This window comes from Protopterus annectens, chromosome 7.part0 (assembly GCF_019279795.1).
Source record: "Protopterus annectens isolate FY-2018-M chromosome 7.part0, PAN1.0, whole genome shotgun sequence".
Lineage (NCBI taxonomy): Eukaryota > Metazoa > Chordata > Ceratodontiformes > Protopteridae > Protopterus > Protopterus annectens.
In genome coordinates this window covers 1,125,662,971-1,125,686,743 of record NC_056739.1, presented here as the reverse complement: position 1 = coordinate 1,125,686,743, position 23,773 = coordinate 1,125,662,971, and the positions used below count along the sequence as shown (strand labels likewise).

Genomic DNA, 23,773 nt, shown 5'->3' with positions numbered 1-23,773 from the left:
CTCTTCCCCCACTATATTGCCAGTATCTGGAACCCCAACCCACATGTAGTATCACAGCTGTCCAACAGCTCACATGTAACTAACACATGAAGGAACACCGCAAGTACACCTGGAGTAGTACAGGCTCACTACCTTGCGATCCCCCCCCACCTCACACTGTATACCACTACATCAGCTAGTGATACCGACACCTCTTGTCCTGCCTCGCATACAAATCCCAACATCTGACATACCTTCCCTATTGCTCCCCATCCAGTCATATCTACAGGCTACTATACAGTTACAATGTCACCCCCACTACCTACCTGCCTACTCCTTAGCTATTTGCCTCTACAGTACCACACAGGTATGGAATAACTACACCTACCCCGAATACCTGCATGTAACCTATCCTGACCTGTGAAACATGAATCCAACCACACCTTAAACTGACCTTTGTCAACAGTCATACCTGACATGTAAACCTCACCTAAGCATGGATAATACTGACAGTTTAATGTAAACTATGCATGATTAATGGGGGACATAGTTATGTTATGTCTGTTACCCTCTATGAATGTGATCACCCCAGTATTAATTGTGATACGTAGCCGGGGTCAATGTGGAGCTCTACACCCTGGGCCACCGCTGACAATGGACAAGCATACAGTCCGAGTGTCCCGGTTGACAGATGTGAACAAAATGCACGATGCTATGCATGTGTATGCAGGAGCAAGCGGGTGTAAGCCTATGTGGCCGCCAGTATGCGAGTACCACACTGGTGAAGCAATGTAGAGGCTGAGTGCAAGATGCTGTAACCAGAGGTCAGTAATGCTGTGCTTCGTGCAAACAAGCGCATACCTGCCTACAAATGTTCTACAGTGCCTTAGTCACTCTGTAGCCAACAGCTGTTGTTGTGGCCATTAACAAAAGAATCTGCACTGTCAGGTTGCAAACCCCCGACCCTGAACACTATAGTAGATGCGAGTTCCACTAAGCCATGGCAGATACACATTCAACTGCTGTGATCACAAACACATCATCCAGCACAGACATCCAACAGTATAGGAAATGTATATAAGTGTGTAGATTAATACCAGAATACATATCCATTGCTCAACCACAGTATTATGAGCAGTCTATTTGCAGCACAAAACAGTGCCTGTCCAATCATACTGTGAGAACAGTAGTCCTGCATAGTACCGAAGGGAATAATGATATACGGTGCACACCATGGGGGCATGTGAGCATGCTTCATGCACAGTATGTCACACCTGTGGCATTGGTTCCGTGGAACTAGGAGATGAGGCTGGCCAGGTGTGTGAAAAAAACACTGCTACACAATACCCTGGCAGGATACTACCAATGGGAGAAACACTGTAGACCAGCAAGGTCTACTCTTGACACAACAACAGGTCCATCCCTGGTGGGATGAACCAACAGTTGTGGGTCATATCGATGTCACCACCAGTATCAGAGGAGGATCACGGGAAGGCTGGTATGTACGTGGACTAAACGGATGAAGAGCCTGCAGACGCTTGGGTAGGGACAGTATACTGGAGGTGTACTGAGACGTGCAGAGAGGGAAATGTGTGGAAGTGTAGTATGACAGGGTTAGCAACCGGGGAATGGATGGATGCTGTGTACGTGGAGCTCGGGGGCTGGGGGAAGGGAACATGGATACGTCTTTATTGTAGACATATGCAAACGAAACAAAACAGCAATAGTGTAATGGCCAGAGCATCCGTCTAACACGCACGCATTCCCAGGTCAGGTCCCACTGCAGCACATCCTGTTCTCCATGTGATATCCGTATGTTAACTTTGTTGTGCTGTATAACCTACTAAGTAACATTTATATTTGCACAGGAGTACTGCCTTAAATGCAAATGTGAAGTGCCATACTGACTAAGGCACTAGTAAGCATGTGTAAACGCATAACAGCAGTAGTACGCATGGATAAGCAGTTGTAAATGTGTGTACGTATATTCGCACAGGGGTAAGCATTGCCTACAGAGATTGAGCTAAGTAGATGCTAGCTGAGTGTAAGGTAATGCAACCCGAGCTTAGCATTGCTTAGCTCTGCGCATACCCGCGCATACCCATGTACGACAGCTCAAATATCCCTAACTCACTCTGTATCCGACAGCTGGTGTTCTGCCTTGAAACACAATATACAGCCTGTGGAAGGCCCACACCCAGGATGCTGCACATCATACACTACGTGATTTACCATTAAATCATGACAGATGTACATAACCACTCATTCCACATACATATCATCCCGCACAATCAGTCAACAGCACAGGGAATGTAGTAATAACACACCACACAACCTCTTAATGCATGAATCCCGGACCTAGTGCACCATAATGTGGGTACATATAGGGATATCTGCCATATCCTGCTCTAATACACTTCAAACGTTGCAAGTTACACAGTTATATGTGGTAGAACACATATATTGCAGGAGATGATGCGTCTGAAACACGTACGTGCCAGCACAAATGACTGACCACATTCCTAAGGTCATCAATGTCAAATGCCAAGGGAATGAGGTACAAGCCACACATGTAGGCTGAACATGCATGGACATATGGACAGCTATACATCTGTTAATGTAGAGAGATAGACAGCTATAGGTATATATATGTGTATGTATGATGCATGGCTCACAAATAACCATATAACAGCAAACATACAGAGATAGATTAATATGTTCAGTGTATATATATATATATATATATATATATATATATATATACATACACATATATATATATATGGATACATATACATAGCTAGAGCTATATCAATGTCAATATAAGGGGATGTAACATATGTACTTATGCAGATATACATTAAAATAAAAAAAAATAAAAAAAAATATATATATATATATATATATATACAGATAGACATGTGTATATGATTTCCACATGGGAACAGACTCCTGGCCCACACCGTACTACATAACAGACCACGAGCACAGTTAATGGGGGTGGGGGCACACATGAGGGGCACCTGGTAATTACTGCAATGTAACCGCCCCACCCTAACGGATATGTTGTGCAATCTAATATCCAGCACATGCAGTACCTGACAGCAGGACCCACCACAACACAGCTACAATGCTCCAACAGTTATCCATGTCATCTGTACATGCCAGGCCAATATCTGTAACATATCATGCAGATACACCATTGTACCGCAGGGAATGTACTATGTTGAAGGGCTACACATTACAAAGGTACAGATAAGCACACACATCCATGCATATATATATATATATATATATATATATATATATATATATATATATATATATATATATATATGGGTACATACACATATACACAGACAAAGGGTATTAGTAGCCATACATGTGTAGCAGTAGTGTGGACGTACTGGGTGCAATGTATATCCCCAGCCACAAGCCCTGTAACTGATACCTGTGATGTGTGTGGTGTGGCAACCAGCCCCACAAAAGGGATACTTACATTGTAATATACCCACTCACAATTCAAAGTACATGACCAACACACAGGTATGTATACACAGACAACCTTTATTTGTGTACCATACAATAATGCATGTCATTACTGACAGCACATGGATGTTGATGTATATAACCAGTGATGGATGCAAGGCCCACACAAAACAGTCGATGCAGACAGTGCAGCTATATGTCATACTATAGTGTCCAGGCTAAGCCCTTCAATTCATACAACAGTTGACAACGGATTTGCCTGCATGATACTTAACAGTCAACAATATTATATGTAGTTCAGCAGCCCCCAATTACACCCTGCAGTCAAGGCCTAGGGGGATATTCATTACTTGTGGTAATGTCAATGTATCTGTCACATGTATGGTCCCTGGCCAACAAATGCTGTGGGTGTCCACGCTATGAATGAGATGATAACAGGAATGCTAGCAGTAGTTAATGATAGGCCATTACCTAACAACCATACCCGTATCACAGCAGGACAAAGGCTGCCTTATATGTGGAGGACAAAGGCAGGAATGCAGGGCCATACCTGCAATATTGCAGTAACATGCCCTGGAACATGCTGGTGTTACAGGATGTGTTGCAACATACTCTTATGCAGAAATACATCAGATACACAAATGGATATAGCCATGTACTGCTAGCATGCAACACACACACACTGCCAGTGTAATATGTGACACAGGACCTGTGTGGTGGACAGACAACACATGATAGGCACACCTCTGTCCAGCTAGAGGATAGGCCCACAGTAGTGAGATATGCAGACAGACTGCAGTCCAAGGTAAATTAGTATGTACACACACACACACACACACACACACACACACACACACACACACACACACACACACACACACACACACACACACACACACACACACACACACACACACACACACACACACACACACACACACACACACACACACACACACACACACACACACACCCTGTAACACCAGTAATATGCAAAGCATTACACCACTCTACTCACAGTCTGTCTGTATATCCTGATCCCCCTACATATAAGTGGCTGCCCTGAGTGTGCAGTTTCTCCTGTAAGAGGTATTGCTACCTGCTGTCTGTAACATTGATGCCCACACACAGGAAGGATGTCCATCACACAGGGAATGTACAGCGAATACACCCACATGATGTAGGGATTCATAGTGGGTGGTTGCCATGACAGTGGTAATTGGAAGTACTACACACATATATATATGGCTATCTGGATACATACATGTCCATATCGTCCCACCATATGTCCTGGACATGGAGTGTAGCCCTACCCCAGCCCCAATAGTCCCAATGAAGTAGTGCAGGGGGATGTCTGGTATGTATAGCTGGTATATTAATAGACATTTGCTATTGTCATTGGGATTGTTGTCACAGATACTGTGTGTGTGGAAGGTGACATCTGCTCATAGCATGTGTGCCATTGGCTACTGACAGACATCCTAAGGTTATCATGGTACAGTACTTGCATATATAGCAGGCTCGACAGCCATGTCACAGCACAGGGTAGGATACACCTGTGTGACAGTGCATAACCATAACCAATGTGAACCCAGCCACAGCCACATATGGTACACTAGCATAGTAGTACAGTATATGGACTATCTGTCCTACACCATCCTCATATGTGCCACTCACAGAATGACCCTACATATACTGGACTGCTACACAGTCCAGTCTGATGGCTGTCTGTGGTATGGGACATGTGTATGTATGGCCCTACACACATGTAAGGTAATATGGTACCATACAGTGGGGCAGCATGTAACAACAGATAGAAGGGGAGCTAGAACAATGACATCTACCACAGTCTGTACACAGGCCATGGTACATATTAACAATAAACACACTGCCGGCATTCACCATCACTACACAGACCTCAGTACTGTACAAACATCCACAGGACTTCCAGGGTATGGCATTAAGTGTAACCCCTACTGTACATGACATGTGTAGCACTCTGATATATCACTGGCGTGTTATCAGATATGTTGACACTATTTACGGTGTACAGCATATATGCACCACTTCATGCATGACATATGTACAAAGGTTGACAGAGGTGTGGCTGACAGCACATACACAGGGCCAGTATAGACATGTTGCTGTGATACCCTCATTAATCTACCATTGTAATGGGGTTTGTTGCAACATACGTCCAATGAGGGATATGTAGTCAGTAACTGTCATGGCCTTCACCATCAACAGACTGCAATCCTCACAGTACCTTCTGCATTCCACGGATAGATGCATCGTGGCTAACACATGACACCAAAGGCACAACACTGCCCAGTCTGCAAATGAGCCTGCAGATGGGGATTCCTGATATACATGGAACTGACATGGCAGATATTGCGACATGTACGACAGGCATATCCAGACAAACACTGTTAATCCAACATTACTCCATATGCAGTATAGCAGCACTTACAGTTCGTAGTCAGGTCAGGCACATCTCCCTCCTGTTTGTTGCCCTCTTCCCACAGTGTATGTTGTTAGAGGTAAATCCCCAATCCATCTGAAATGCTGTTTACCAAATGACAGTTCTAGTCCTGCTCACAGTGACAGACAAGGGCCACCACCATCAGGCTGTTCCCAGGTATTGGAGTGTGTTTCCATGCAATTGGCTATGGGAATGTTACCACACCTGTTCCACATGCAATCAGCTAGGGAAGGCCTGCAATTCATGCAGAGGTCATCAGCTGATCATGAACATCACATTAAATACACATGCTGCTGCCTAAGCAATGCAGGTGTGGGCCTCCACATCTGCAAGAGAGGGAGTAAGGGAGGCAGACAGAGGTGAATACATGTCATGGAGGGGTGGGAGGGTAAAACCGATGCATGTTTGTGTCACACACCTACCAGCACAGGGTATCAAACACCCGACAGCTATGTAGTGCTATCACAGTCCGATGCTGTTATTGGATGCACCACATAGGTTATCTGGTAGGGAGCACTCAGAACATATATGTGATGGTGAGTGACATCTGCAACAGGGATATGGTAGATATACAGTAGGTGACGTACACGTGCCTGTCTGCATAAACAGATGCCAGCGTCAGCACAAGTACACTCACACAGGGACACGCACACATTAACACACTTGGCAGGGCCAGGAGTGCAAATCGTCACTAGTGGGATTGCCACAAACTATCAATGTGCAGGGAACACATGCACCACACAGGTGATACAGAGGTTGTATGGGCAGTGAGTATGATGGGGTGTCAGACATAAGGTGGCATGCTTCACTGTGCCCTGGGGGGAGTAGTGTGTGTGGATGTGGACATACGCACCATACAACACACACACGAACACACAGGGTCCAGTTCGGACATACATGGGTGCATGTTTGCATGGGTGTGTGGTGGCCAACAGTGTTAGCAGGCTATACAAGGGTAGGAATGGGTATACCTTAGCATCAGCCCACATGACTATGGTCTGCATTGTGGCACAGGCCTGTAGCTTTTGCATTTTCCCACACAAGTGGGTATTGCATCTGTCTTCCAGGCACCTGGGTGACTGTTGTCTGTGGCCAATGCTGTGCATCACTTGCCATGCATGTGTTCCCTAGTCTATGACTTGGATGGTGTCTAGGATGTGCACACCTCCCACATTCATGTACAGTGACATGTGGAACTGTACCTGGGGTGTCTGGCCCATGCTGTGAACACAACTTATCATCAGATGTGCCAGTCTTGCCCACATGTGGAAGGTAGTGGTACTGGTCAGCAGATTTACCTTGTACCCACATTGATAGCATGCTAACAGCATTTCCTGATGTCAGCGTCATCTGTCCATACAGGCCATGTTGTCAGGCATGGTATGTCCATTGTGAGTCACATGTGAAGGCACAGTGGGGTTGCTAACTGTGATTGGCAGGCCTTGATGTCACATGTATGGGTATGGCTTTGCACCCCAGATTCTCATCCATTTACATCTGTTATCCCTGTATGGTTGACATTGTGATATATAGTAGGGCCACCATAAATGAAATTAGCAAAACTCCTCCACATTGCCCACAGGTGTCACAGACTCACAACCACCTTTACACAGGATATGAGTTACAAACACACACACACATGCACAATTGTCATGTCTGGGAGTAGAACCCCTACCTAGTTGGTTTACTACACTACAAAACTACGCAGTTATATTACATACCACAGACATTACTGAAGTTCATCTACCCCAAAGGTGTATGTCACAATTAATGACATCAGCAGGACTACCAAAGTAGGGCATTTGTAATGTACTGCGATTGAGTAGCCTATAATGCATTGCTCCTTACACAGACACTGAGACACACACATCACAACCGGAACTGGCATGGATAGAGATGGAACACTACCACTGTTCTAAATCACACTACAGAAGTACACAGTTACAGGACGTGCCACGGCGATTACTGGGCTATCACATTCCCAGAGGTGTACTTCTAGGTGAGTGACATCAGCAGCCTTGGCAACGTGGAGTATTTGTATTGTATGGAGTGTGAGTAGCTTAAAAAGCATTGCTTTCTACCCAGTCAGACACACACACACACACACACACACACACACACACACACACACACACACACACACACACAGTTGCCATTGCTGGGGTTCGAACACCTACCTAACTAGTTTATCACACTACAGCAGTACGCAGTTACAGGACATGCCATGGCAATTACTGGGCTATCACATTCGCAGAGGTGTACTTCTAGGTGAGTGACATAAGCAGCCTTACCAAAGTTGAATATATGTATTGCACAGAGTGTGAGTAACCTAACAAGCATTTCACTCTACACACTCTGAGGCAGACAGGCACACACACAAACACACACTCACACAATTGACAGGTCTGGGGTTAGTACTACTATCTAACTACTCTGTCACTACAGCAGTACACAGTTGTGGGATGTGCCATGCATATTACTGAGCTATAGCTCTCCCAAAGGTGTAATTCACATTGGATGACCTCAGCAGGCTTGTCATACTACTGCTGTGGGGAGGGCAGTGTGTGCATGGGCCATACCCCATTCATGTAGGGGTTGACTTGCCACATGTGGGCACACATGGGGTCATATGCTACAGGTGTGTGTATACAGTTACTGGATGGCTGCTTCCTTGTACAGTCTTGTTGCACAGCTGGCACATATACCACATAGTCTGTCATGCTGACAGGTACTGGTGGCTGGTATCTGCATTGGGTTACATCCACACCTCATGTGTTGGGGGCCCTTAGGCTGTGTGCCAGTTGGGACAGGCCCACGTGGCTCCTTGTCATGGTCACCCTCTTCCACACATCTATGCCCGTGTGCCTGTGGCTTATTATAGTGTGTTGTCCTTACATATTTGTCTGTATTCCTATCCACTGTGTGTGCAAGGCAGGAGTGGTGCATACTGACATGTGTTCACACTGAGAACTGCAACTTCCAGATATGTCTGGCCCACTGGTGTTTGCAGACATGGCCTTCATGTGTTTAGGCGTGTCAGCATGCCCAGTATGGCCTCTCAGTATGTTGTTGACTGACATTGCCTTCATTCCTCTAAGTGTGTGATCATGCCCAGTATGGCCATCTGTGTTGCATGTGTGGACCACTTCCAGGTTGTTTTTGTACTGTGGTGCTGACCTTTGATGTACACCGACAGGTAGCATGCTGTGTCTGTAGGGTATCCATCGGTCATTTGCCATTGACTGTTGCTACATTTCTGCATAGCAGGGGGGGACACCTAACTGTTTCTACTGTTCTACACCGGAGTGGGGGGGCACACCTGACTGTTAACTCTATGTATACGTTAGATGGGGGGGTGCACCTGAAACTTATATACATTTGCTAGGACTGTACTGGTATGTCAGGTGCTCCATTTCAGTCTGTAGTCTTACCTATCCTGTTGGCTAGGGCTTACCAGTGTAGTACAGATCCTAGCTTTGTTTACCTACATATTAGTGTCTGACTTCCTAGCCTTTACAATATACATCTGACTGCCTGGCCTGCTGCGGTCTGTGTAGGCCTGGGGGGAGGGGTTAACCATAGGGCACATTCGGATGCCATAGTACAGCATTTGTTTGTGTTTGTCTTCACCTGTCCTGCTGGCTGAGACTGTTGCTGGGTATGTGATCCTTCCTGACTGGTATGTGTGGCTCTTATGGACACCCCTGTTGCTCAGGCCATTTCCTGCAGTGGGTTTTGTCACCCTGTGTAGTACTGGCTACTATGGTGACTCCAGTATGTGTTACAGATGTCATGCTGCCACTATGGGTGTCTACTCTCTGCTGCCTTGACATCCAGCCACCCAATTCCCTTGCATGTTCACATCCATACCATAGCTACAGGTAAAAACACATTCTACTCCATTTGACAATTGGAAGGTTGATTGACTTACCTTGAGGATGTGCCAGATTTGAGGATGGTGCTGGAGGGTTGCCTATGTCGGGTGCATATAGTACACTCCCTATACATGGTTGGGCACAGGTAGTGTCATGTTTGGCATCCCTTTTACTATTTGTGCAAGTCAGAGAGAGGTGTCATTCCCAGGGGCCCTACTGTGTCAGTGCATATGCTATGCGTTGCCTCTTTGCCCAGGCCAAGGCATACTGGGCACGCCCCCTTCCGACTACTGGAGCAGGCTCAGGTTGTACCTCCTCCGAGTTACTCTGTACCTGTACAGGCCTTGGCATTGGTGGGGGGCTGTATGGCCCTGCCCCATGCTGTTCCTGCTGCAGCTGTTTCCACAGGATCATAGTGTGTAGCATACCACCTACCATTACTATCTGGGTACATGTATAGGGCTCCACCGGATGTGTCTAGACACCAGAACCATGACCTGAGCATCCAAAACACACGCTCTATTATATGTCTGGCTCATGCGTGTGCATCATTATGGCGTTGTTGTTCAGGTGTGTGTGCATTTCTGATGGGTGCCATCAGCCACGGCTCCAGTGGGTACCCAGCATCCACCACTAGGTGACCATAGGGGATGTCCACATCGGCAAATCTGTGGTACAGCTGCATCAGTTGCCATATGTGTGAATCGTCATAGCTTCCAGGGCAGCCAGCACACACATTCAGTATAATGCCCTGGGCATCACATACAACCTGGCAGTTGATGTAGGAGATGCCCCTGTGGTTGATGTAGGCCCTACCCTGCTCACCAGGTGGTGCTTTGATGCGTAAGTGCGTGCAGTCTATAGCACCCACTACCCCAGGGTAGTTAGCTATTTGGTGGAAGAGATGCATATTGCGGGTCAACACCTCACGTGTGTTGAGGAAATATATGTGCTCACTGGCATGTGCTGACATGGCATCCAGGAACTGGTGGAATACTCTGGATGCTGATGCCTGTGAGATGCCCATGTTATCCCCAATTGTAGTTTGGGGGGGTACCTGTGGTTAGTATACCTAGGCCTACACATACCTTGCTATCCACTGGGATGGGTTCCCCTCGGCCAGTGTGGTGTGTCAGGTGTGGCCTGCACAGCTCAACAATTTGCTGTAGGAGGTCTCTGTCCTCCCTATAGCACTCCACTATCTCCAGCTAATGTAGCCCCTGGTAGGTTATCCTGGGTCTGTACACTCTTCTTTATCTCCTCACTGTGGTTTGTTCAGCAGCATTGACTTCCTCACCACCCTCAGTCTCTTGCACATGTTGTTCTATGTTGCCTGCTGCAGCCCTTCTCATTTTGTAGGTTTGGTTTCACAATTTCCCTGCTTGTATACACCGGTGGTGTAGAGTGTGGAAAAACCAGGGGGTTAGGTGTTTGCTTGGTTTATAGTGGTGTTCTGCACTGGGCTGCTTCCTGTGTGATTAGCTGATTCTGATACATTTCACCTGGCAGCTCAGCTAGTTCTCCTTGATTACCTTCCTACTGCTGTTTTCCCTTCCCATTGCCTCCCTGTTTAGGCCCGTGTGCGCGCCGTGCAAATGGAGTGCTGAAATGTGCACAGAGCTGCTTTTTCCTGGTTTAACTTCCTTTTTCTTCCTGTACAACCCGGTGCGTGGTGTGCATACCCGCTTACACTTTGTAAAGAGTGCTAGGCAGGTTTAGACACACCCCTAGCTTAGCTGTGCTAAGCTAGGAACAATCCCGAGCCAAATGTCTCCAATCCACTTACAGTATGCCTAACACCCCCCCATGATGTCACCTATATCCTAGTCTTGCACCCAGCTATTTATACTCTTAAACTCTTGGGACCTGCCTCACACCCTGGGAAAATCTGGGATTCACTAACCCTTCCCTCATTTGCATAGGATTGCCTGCTAATGCATAGTTACATGACCCACATTGAGCCTCCCCCCCTTAGCAACCATTACACAGTGGCCAGGTTGTCTTCTGACTGCCATTGACTTGCATGTCAGAATACTGATTTTGGTTAGAATGCTTATTTTAGGTTTATTTTATTAATTTCTCCCTGATCCTCTTGGCGCGTCACTGCCCTATGCTTAACCAGGTGAGCTCGGCGAAAAGAAAATTAAAAGTTGTTTATTTATTTTTTTTTTACATTTTGCAATGCCAGTGGCCTTCTACTTGGACATTGGCATGCTTCCTCAATAATGCAGCCTTTATTTGGAGCTGTCATAGCTCCATTTTGTAAATAGCAGAACTGCACTCGGTTACTAACTGAGTACATTTCTGCACACTGCACTCGTTCTGCATTGATGGCTGCCAGCTTCCTGGATCACATATTACCCTCATTTGCATGATTTTCACCTGCAAATGAGGGTAATTTGCATACAGGAGCTCGGTCCATGCAGGATTAACCTAAGAGCTGAAGTGCAGTTCCCGGGAGCTCGTTCTTGGATCGCACGTTGGCCATATTGCCAAAAATAGCTCTTAAACTAATCCTGCATGCTATAAAGGGCTTTGTAAATCCAGAGGCTTATGCATGTTAATAATGACACAATTCTATCTACATGCAGCAACATATCATTGACTCATGGAATTCATACACACAATAAAGGCTTTAAATGTAACTTAGGTGCCAAAACACTATCATGAAAACATTTATATGATTTAATAAGTCATCCCTTATTCTGTACAGAAAAAAACAACAATAGAAAGTAACCTTGTAACCATCTTTTGTAAGACCTATTTTAACCCTTGTAGCCTTAAGGAATAAAATGGTGGATTTGCTCTATTCTTTTTAAATACCAAAATCAGACTACAAATAAAATGATCCTTATTAAGTAAGAGTCTAAAAAAGGCAGCATGTATTGCTAACAAAACCTTGGATGTCCTGGCAGTCGTCATTTTTAGTATTAAATTCATAAAACCAATTTGCATAAACATACTGAGCATAGGACTTTATGTATTTATTTAGTTCCACTTGTTATCTGGAATAACTTGACAGAACATTGATAGTCCCTTTTCAGTAAAGTCCCAGCTGGAAAAGCTCTGTGCATGCAACATACAAGCTTATTAAATAAAAAAGCAAACTACCAACATTAAACGTAATATCAGTATTAAAAACATTAAAGAATGACTTATGACAAATAATATTCATAGGGCAGAACAAATTCTAATATTTGGAGTAATTAATACAGATATGGTTTGTGTGCATTATTTCAAATGAACACAATAACAGCTGTTTTTATTGTCACAAATTATGAAGCACATTGATAGTAGAATGTAGGTGTTAACAAAACAAGCAACACTGAATAATGCTTTTTGTGAAGTAATAAACATGCAGTAACAATAAGTGGAGGTAAGTGTGTGTTTGTGTGTGTGTGTGTGTGTGTGTGTGTGTGTGTGTGTGTGTGTGTGTGTGTGTGTGTGTGTGTGTGTGTGTGTGTGTGTGTGTGTGTCTGTGTGTTTGTCTGTGTGTGTATGTGTGAGGGGTCTATTTTAGAATGCCGAAGGTTCACGTACGCGAATCCCTAAAGGCCGACACATAAACAGCAAACCGCAACAACACCGAACGTCAATAAGCACGAAATATAAATTATCAAATTGCCATAGATGGCCAACTCCACCTCCCTCTACGTACTGCCTACCCGAACAAAATAAATAATCTACACTTCACCCATGTGTACACTTCACCCATATATCCCATATCCTAATTAAATGTGCATTACATACAAATGTATGTGAATGTAAACAAACAACACCCAAGTATGGGAAAAGTTACATTTACATATCTATTGGGCTACACAAATGTATTACTATATATGCACTTACCTTAACCCTACTTCTCACCCAAAGGTCAGTATCTATTGCACATGTACGTTAAATGTATTACTATATATGCACTTACCTTAACCCTACTTCTAACCCTAAGGTCAGTATCTATTGCACATGTAGGTTAAATGTATTACTATATATGCACTTACGTTAACCCTACTTCTAACCCTAAGGTCAGTATCTATTGCACATGTAGGTTAAATGTATTACTATATATGCACTTACCTTAACCCTACTTCTAACCCTAAGATCAGTATCTATTGCACATGTACGTTAAATGTATTACTATATATGCACTTACCTTAAACCTATTTCTAACCCATGTAATTGTTGCACATGTCCGTTAAATGTATTACTATATATGCACTTACCTTAACCCTACGTCTAACCCTAAGGTCAGTATATATTGCACATGTACGTTAAATGTATTACTATATATGCACTTACCTTAACCCTACTTCTAACCCTAAGGTCAGTATCTATTGCACTTGTACGTTAGTGTACTGTACAGGATAAGGGAATCTCCTACTGACGTTTTACATTAGTAAACATGATGTGGCCAACTATGGCAATTAAATCATTTGAATTTCATGCTTATTGACTTTCTGTGTACTTGCAGTTCACTGTTTATGTGTCGGCATTTAGGGATTCGCATATGTGAACCTTCGGCATTCTAATATAGACCCTGTGTGAGAATATTTTTGACTTAATGTGAGAGTAAGAACGAATGAAGGAGATAAACTTTGGGTTGTGCATATGTGGTCTTGTGTGTGAACTGTGGCAATGTGTTTTGCTTAGTGATGGGGGTTAGTGACAGAGGTCAGGTTAGGATTAGCATATATGGGTTTTGCCCTCCATACCACCTTACTTAAATGTACTAACATTAACCTTTTCCCTGCCACCAACCTGTACCTATACATTACATTACATAAAACACTTTCCCTAACAGCACCACTGTTTAAACAGTCTGTATCTGAATGTGTGTGGTTTGTTTTCTTTCTTTTTAATAATTTGAAACTGCAGTGTTTGTTTTGTTTTTTGTTTTGTTTTTTTTATCAGTTTTGATTCAGGAGTTTGAGTTCTGGGTGAGTTTGCTGTTGACATGCAGTGGTTGAGAAAATATGCATCAATGTTTCAGTATGTAGACAATGCTTAATGCACTCAGAGGCATACCTGTATGGTATTATCTGATAGGCTCATAGGATCATGGGTAAGTACTAGGCTAGCTGTCTTTGCGGGCCATTTTAAACCTAGCAGGTTTCCCTTTTTGTGCTTTGAAATAACCTATCCCACTATCCCATTTGGTGATAGATTGGCCTTACCCATGCCATTGTTAATAATTATATATTACCTCCATGCATGCGATAAAGTATTTAGGAACTGCCTCTGTCCATTAGTAGAATAGGGTCAGTCCTAGGGTGAATTTTATGTTTCTTATCCACAGATTAAAGTTGAACTGGAAAATCGGCAAGGATTAACTTTACTTTATGTGGATGGGGAGTCTGTTCCAAGCAGCAGTATCCTCTGTGAAATATACCTGTCCATCCAAACTGTTCTGTTGATATTACAGACGAGGTTTAGATCCATAGACTGAGCATTTCTGATGTCATTAAATTGTTGATTTGTGGTAAATCTGTCAGTAATGGGACAGAGGATGTCTGGTATGCCAGGCACAGGTTGGCTCTTAGCAGTCTGTAGGATACCAAATATAGTGACAGGGCTTTGATTTGGTCCATGTAGAACATGTTGTTTAGGCCTTATATCCTTTTTGTAAGGGATCTCTGTGGGTGTGTCAGTTGTTATATGTGTCCTAATAAATACATGCCAGAGGGGGCATTATATTTAATGAATGGCTTAATGAGGGTTGAGTAAAGGGGGGCAATGACAAAATACAAAGACAAACCACCTTCTTTTTAAGACTTGCTAAAATAATGATGGCACATATAACCTTGTAGGACACATAATGGGATGTTAGATCCAAACTAAGTTTCTGAACTACAAATGCCTCAGCCCCTTCAAAGGTAAAAATATACAGTAATGTACCAATTCTTTATGACTCCTTGTATTTCAGAAAAGTGACAATTCCTTTAATGAAAGTGACCACAAATAACAGTCTTATTGTTGAAACTAAAACAAGTTTCATCTGTTTATTCACACTAGAAGCCAAAAACCTATATGCCTAGATGGCCAAGAAGATATCTATTTCTAGCAAAAAGTTGTGTGTATAATTTTGCCTTCTCAAAAAAAAAAATATTTATTTATTTTGTTTCAGTTTGATGACCGGGGAGGCCCACTGGGCTCAGGAGCCCATTTTCAGTGGAGGCCCAGGGAGAAAAGCTTCACATTACATAATAATATCAAAGATAAAACAAAAGAAAATACAAAAGATAAAATTAAATTCGGTTCAAAGATATATATATTATTTCTCTTGAAATCCATACCCAAGTGTTTACCAATGGTGTTTTGAGAAATGCTTAAAATCAAATAATGTTACCTAAACTTAAAGGAAGAAATAAACAGAAATAGAAAAACCTTTATTCTGTGCAAATTCCATAATCTCAAGCTATTGAACATTTCAGAGATGCTTGTTCTCTCCTTGTCTTTTAAGCTTGCACAATGATAAATTATGTTAAGTTCTTTAGTTTGAAAATAGTATCCTTTGCATTTTTTAAGTTACAACCTCATTTATGAATTAGCTTATTTTAAAAATGCTCAGATTACAAATCATTTCATTTTGGGTCCATAGTTTTATATGAATTATTTGCCTACTCCTTTTAAATTAAGTTACTTGTTTAAGCATATTCTAAAACTTTGTTGCATAATTTAGACCAACATGTTTCACTCAAAGGCCCATGGTTATAATGTGTGATTGCTATACTTTAATTTAGTCTTACAATTTAGTTCCAGGTGCATGTATCCTTGATTTTAAGGTTAGTATAACTATTTAACATCAATCTTCTGCAGATATGATGGACAAACAGCTGTATTGCTTTTGTTAAAATAGTTGTTTTATGTATAAGTTGACTATAACAGTGCTATGGTCTCTTCATTACCGAAAGTTTTCTGTCTATGCCACACAGAGGAACTCCTTCAGGTTCACTGAATAATTTCATTCTGTTTAAACCATAAGTACATCTAATTGAACTTAGTAATATTTTTCAGCGTAATGATATTCTCTACTATCAATCATAAACTTCTCAGATTTTAAATTCAGACAGAACAGCAATAACAGAAACATCTGAAAATAAGAATAAAAAGAAAACTGCATCTTTTGCATATATTGTAGAACAGAACAGAACACAACACAAAACCGGAAGGCAACTAGCTTTGTGGCCGGTTTTACAATAGGTGCATAGAGAAGATTTGTGGAGACTAAAAGAAAACATTGACTTGGATAACACAATACTGTTCTTTACGGGCTTTAGGATTCTTATGTGTTCTCTACTTTTATATTATTCCAAATAACCTATGTCACATTTAACTAGCAAAGTACCTTCAACAGCTTCATAATGCAAAATTTCCTGCCGATTGAAAATTTACTGAGCATTGTTCCAATATGCTTTGCAGTCATCCTGATGGGCAAGTATTCCATTTCTCTCTTCAGGTAAAGAGTCAAGGAGAAAAATGCACTGAAATTTAATCTGCCATTGCTGAAAGAGAAAGACGAAAATTTATAAACAAAGCATACAGGACAATCTAAAGCTGTTTGTATTTTTAATGCTTTTTCATGTAAATTTCTAATGGTCTGATGGATACACCATTAGAAAAATGCTTGCTTAAATAGCATAGTGTTTCAGTACTTGTGTGAGGACCACTGGAAGGTAAGGCCAGGCAATAAACAAACCTGTAACTTAAGCAGGGGCAATGGTTTAACATTTTTCAGAGAACATCTGGAAAATTCCAAAATGTGACGTAAGTACTGCAAATGATAGAGATTTCATGGGTTAGGCCAAAGTAATCAGTCAGTCACTCACCATACTTTACATTTCTTCTTATATTTACTACTTTTAAAACTGTAGGTTTGCTTTATTGCCTTTATTTTGCTTGCATTTAGATGGACAAAAAGACGGTATAATGGAATTATGGCTTTGAACAGACATTAGATTTAACAATCTCAGGTATAATTCCCAGAATTTCAGCTCATAAAAAAAAATTCAGTTTCTTCAATACATAAATCAACATCCCCAAATACAACACTAAACCCAGTCAGACAAACCTGATAAACAAATGCAAAATAAATAACTAAAACAAAACAAAATAAAATAAAATAAAAATAGAAAGTAAAGTATAGGTGGTGGTAGATATATACCATGATTTGAAATTTAGTGCACTTGTTGTGTTTTATATGAGTGAGAAGAAATTTTGCAAGAGTATATGTATTCCTAAAGTCTTTTTTTTGCTTGCTGGAGACAGTTTTTCAGTCTTAGGAATTATACTGGATTATGTCATTGCTGTTGACTTCCACAGGAAAGAAGTGATGTCAAAACTGAGCATTTTACTTTTGACTTCATTCTCTGTTTACCTGACACTGTAGCTGTACTAAAAAACTGGGGAGATTTTTTGAAAAAGTTATACACATGGTATAAATTTAGTAATAAAATGATTATTTTTTGGTAACGCTTGCCATTAATTCGTTGTTTACAGTAATACCGAATGATTATGGTATAAAAAATGCAGTTCATGAATTTTTGTGCACTAAAAGTAGTATGAAGGGAACAGATATAGAGACCATTTGTAGCCTAATGGAAACAGGTTTGACTAATAATGTTTTTTTATTTAATGGCCGTCCATTTTTGAAGATATCAGGTGAAGCCATGGCAAATACCTATGCAAATATTGTATTAAATCAATGGGAAAGTGAATACATGTATGGCTCAAAAATTGCATAGGGAAAATGTTCTTTTTTATCAGCATTTTGTGGACGACTGTTTTTTGATTTAGGGTGGTGATGAACATGGTTTGTTTGACTTTGTTGAATATTTAAATAATAGTACTGCTTGAAATTTAAAGTGAATTTTTCTTTAGCAGAAATATGTTATTTAGACGTTTTGTTGTATAAAAATTCTGGGTCACTTGAAACTTGTGTACATAGAAAGGAAGTTCAGGTTAATAGATATACTCATGCTAGAAGTATGCATGCTAGGCATATATTTTGAGGGATAGTTAAGAGCCAACCATTGAGAATAAGTAGACTTAACATTGATGTAGTGAAGTGTAGAGAGCAAATGGAAGTAGTGGCCCAAGAATTTAAAGATAGGGGTTACGACGACAATTTAATAGTCGCCACTATGCAGGAATTTTTAGAACATAGGGAACAAGTAGCACCAGCTTCGTTTAGTGACTTAGGGCAGTATGGTCATGTAAGTGATAATAACATGGATTGTCTTCGATATGTTACTACTTTTAGTACTATAACAAGACAGGTGGAACAAATAGTAAATAAAAACTGGCGGATTTTAATATCTATGTCAGAGCTGATACCTATTCTAGGCAATAAACCAACATTTGCATATAGGAATTGCACAAACCTAAAGAGAGAACTGTGTTATAAGGATTTTAAACTGAATACAGAAAAAGTTGGAAGAGCGATAATAAATAAATCTGGCACATTTCATTCCATGACTGTAGTTGTTGCAAGAATATATGTAATGAAGTACAATTCCAACACCCTGTAACCAAAGAAGTTCATAGAATTGATAGTCATGCAATTTGTAATACAAGTATAATTATCTGTTTAGCCACTTGTGTACAGTGTGAAAGTTTTTATGTAGAAAAATGTTTGAGATGTCCGAAGGATAGTATTATTGAGCATAAATCAGAAATTAGAAGGGCTATTGAAACAAATGCTTTGGCAAAGCATGTAATAGACAGGGACTCTGTGCATGAGTTTACATTTAAAGTATTATAAGTATTATTTAAGGATTTGAGGGGTGGGGATATTAATAATAAGCTTGATATGGCTGAATATAGGTGGATTACTATCCTGAAAGCAGATAAATATCCAGGACTTAATTTATTAACCATGAAACCTTTATTAGTAGCCAAGCAAAAACAGTCTAAATGAATATTTTGCATTCAAGTTATTATATTATGTATTATATATATTTTATATATAAATATAATATATATATATATTATATATTATATTTCTGTAAATTTATATTTTTGAATGATATTTTATTTATTATATTTTAATTAACTATTAAATTTCATTGCTTGGTTGTGTCATGTGTTTTTAGTATAAATGAGTATCTCTGAATGAGTTTCACATACTGATGAAGGGTGTTGCCTGAAAGCTTTATCTCTGTGAATAAACTGAGTGTTTTCTATCTGTTTGTTATTTTTGTTGGAAGTTATGTCTTACAGTGGATTTTATTGCAGTTGGTTCATTGACTGAAACATATGGTCTGATGCCTAGCTGAGAGAGTTTATCTATTATACCTGAGGTGGGAATAGTATTGAAGGCTTTGGCCAGGTCAAGGTAGGCAGTGCGCACCTTCTTCCCCTCATCCATGGCTTTGGTGACTGTCTCAATGAAGTCAACCAAATTTAACAGGCATGACCTACCCTTGATGAAACCAAACTGTGTGGGATCGAGTATTTGGACATTGCCAATGGCCTTGTTAATGGGGTCCATGATAATTCGCTCCATGGCCTTGAAGATCAGGCTAGTTAAGCTGATGGGTCTATAACTTCCTGAATTGGTGGATGCTCCACCTTTGTGCAAAGGTATGACAGTGGCTGTCCTCCACTTGGCTGGGACAAAGCCAGTACTCAGGTTTTGGTTGAATAGGGTGCCTAATGGTGGTGCAAGTTCCAGCTTGAGTTCATGTAGGATGCAGCCTGGGATGTTATCGGGTAACATGGAGGCTGCATTTTTTTGCCTTTGAGAGTACAGTGATGACTTGCTCCCTAGAGATAAGGGGAGGGAGGGCAGGTACTGGGATGTCCTGATTTACTGATGGAGGGGACAGAGGGGTGAAAGTTTTACTGAACCTGTCTGCCAACAGGTTGGTTATATTTACGGTGTTTGTGCAGGTGGTGTCCTTTATCACCAGTTCTGAGCAGATTCGGGTGCCTCCTTTGAGATTGCAGAAATATGTGAAGAAGGCCTTATGATTGTCTTTAGTAGATGTGGCCAGTTTGGACTCAAAGTTTGCCTCTGAGTATTTCACTAGTGCTCTTATTTGCTTGTTCAAGTTAAGGAGAGATTGCTTCCAATTAGGCACCTACTCCTTCTTGGTCCTGAACAGTAATTTTTTCCTTTTATTATAGATTTTATTTATTGCAGATGTCCACCAGATAGGTTTACTCTTCCTTGATGAGAATGATTTCATCCTGTTGGGTATTCCTGATTCCATGCAGCTATATAAATGCTTGTATAGTACTTTGGTGTAGGTTTGGACATATGTGCCAGTTCTTATGGATGGGGAGGGGGCTGTGAAGCTGTTTGTACCTTCCTTCAGGAGGTTGTAATCAGCTTTGGAGAAGTTCTTTTGTTTGACCCTAGCTTGGGGGGGGGGGGGGCAGGAGAGATGGTGACTTTGAAAGTGACCACGTTGTGGTGAGATCTTATCAGGAATAATGACACTGTAGGGATGCTGCAATGGTCACTCATGTTGGTTAATACCAAGTCCAAGATATTTTCACATTTTGTGGGGGTGTCGACTAACTGGCCCAAGACATTTGCATTGATGAAATCAGGGAATCTCTGTGCATTTGCGTTTTGGCATGAGTATTTCTTCTATGGTTGGATAGTTAAAGTTTCCCAGGATTAGGGTAAAGGTTCGAATCTTGATAGATTTGAAGAGGTCCAGGTAGGTGGAGTGGGCATCTTGAGTCAAAATTGGAGGCCTATTAGCTATGATTGAATAGGGGTCTTGTCAATTGCACCTGGAGTGTCTCTTGTGTGTCATACTGCTTGACCAGCCTGGAGTGCGTATGGGTGAAATTTTCACTGAGCCTGGTTTGGGGTCTCAGTTTATGATAGGCTGACTGATCTGGTATGGCTGGGGTACTCTCCGCAGCTTTGAACCAGGTTTCTGTGACTGCACAGATGTCAGCATCTTCCATAGTTAAGAATGCTTGCAGTGAATGCAGTTTCATGTTTAGACTCCTAGCATTTGGCAGCATGACCTTTAATTTACGTTTTGGTGAAATTTTCATGTTGGTAATTTTGACCTCATGCCATTGCCTAAAAAGGGCACTATGGAAGAGGCAATAGCCTTTGCCAGGATCCTGAAGCCCAAGGGAGACAGGTGCAGGCCATCTTTGGCAAAGCATTGGGGTTTGTCAGTCATGTCATCCCAGGCTGCCATGGGCATAATGTTTAGATGCACAAAAGCATGATGTGTACTATGTTCAGTATACCACTGCAACCTCCCTGATTCCTGCACATGAATCAGGGCAGTAGGAATCAGTGTCATCTTGCTTTGTCAAATGAACCACAACAGTGCTAGGCAGTCCTGTAATACTGATATGTACACGGCACAGCAGTGACATCTCGGTAAGGCATTTTATACCATACTACGTAGCTGCATACATTTGCACAGTTAGGTACAATGCACTTTACTGAGCTGCCAGTCACTGCTATGTAGTAGTCTGCTGTCTTGTCAAGGACTGGGCATAAATAAACATTCACTCCCTAGATGTGCAGACCTCATATTCACGTGAAAAAACACTTTGTGTGTATATGACTTAATGCTTTTACCATCTTGCTAAATGTGGTAAAAGGTCTTGTACTGTAGTGTGGTTGGCTTTGAGATGATTTAGTATGACCACTAACTCAGTCAGATTTGGGCTAACATCTCATCTGAGGAACAATTCAGAGCTAGTACTATAAAATGAAGCCAGTCACATGTACATCACATGACGTTGTTCTGTCAGTATTGTGCAATATGAGCATCTGACCATTTCTTTATCATTGCCTGTTTTGTTCACTTACTTTGCAGCACTGAAATGCTCCTTCATAAAACCAATTCAAAAGTTTTAGAAAAGCTCCTACGTACATCAGTGCTTACTCTCTGATTTTCTTTCTCACTAAAGGCTGATATCAGAACCAGAATGATGACTAGCTGCAGAGGTGTATTCCTATACAACTATATATACAGTTTGTGTATGTTTACTGAGCTGTTACAGATGTCTGTTTAGGACTGCTTTCTTTACTGGGCAAGCTTTGGTCCAGGACTGCTGCAGGATATAGAGATTGTGTGCGGTGATCTGCATTCTTTCAGCTACTGGAAGGTCTTTATATCATCTGAGCCATGATGATATTATGGAGGAGGTAAGTATGTTGCTGGTAACGGCCCAGCAGACTCATGAGACTACATTGCTAGGTCATGCTGGGTCAAAACTGGCAGGGGCCAGCCCTACAAACAAATGTTAGTACTCTAGGTGTTCATGGATGTGTAGGTTAGTACTCTAGGTGTTCATGGATGTGTAGATAACTGTTCTAAGATATGCATGAAAGAATCCTGTATGAGGGCATTCCTGAGCTGCCTCACCAACTTGTGGTGGGAACCCTGCTTTACAAATTATCTTTCAGGAGGAGTTTTCTGATCTTATCAGGTTTGGCTGTGAATGGCATTCTTATCATTCAAGCAGGTTAAAGTCTGAGTGTTATATTTTTACAGGACCTTTGAACATTGCAAGTTACTTTACAAGTGAAGATGGTTGACTGTCACTGTAGCTTTCATTTACTGGTGGCAAAAGCCAAAATGTACACACTGATGGGCCATTGATTGTCATTGGTTGTTCTTGTGGGGGGCTGGTTGTCGTTGCACCTTTGTTTTATTGTTTGCTGCATGATAAAATATTTAGTCGCCACTTTATCTTTCCAGGACCGAGTCGGTCTCAGTTACTGTTACCACTTAAGCTGAACAGTTGCTGTGTTTTTGAGTTAATAAGAGAAATTTGTGTAGCTACATTGCTATATGAAGTACTGCTTGTGTTTTGTTTTTGGGGAATAGGGGTTCATGACACCCACTGTTTGTGTCAACTTTCTGCATTGCATTACCAAGGCCAGCTTATTTTCCCACAACTTACTCTGGGTTATTGTATACAAAAAGGATGTTGGCAAGAAGCATACTTCATAAAC

At 41.6% G+C, this 23,773-nt stretch overlaps 1 protein-coding gene across 1 annotated transcript in view; it reads right to left on the bottom strand.

Annotated features, from left to right (window-relative positions):
• Positions 1-23,773, bottom strand: part of LOC122806900 (endoplasmic reticulum aminopeptidase 1-like) — a 447,374-nt gene that overhangs the window by 160,972 nt on the left and 262,629 nt on the right. The window contains exon 13 of the mRNA XM_044077704.1: positions 17,171-17,327. Coding sequence (XP_043933639.1) covers positions 17,171-17,327 — 157 coding nt within the window. The remainder of the gene's footprint in view (positions 1-17,170; positions 17,328-23,773) is intronic.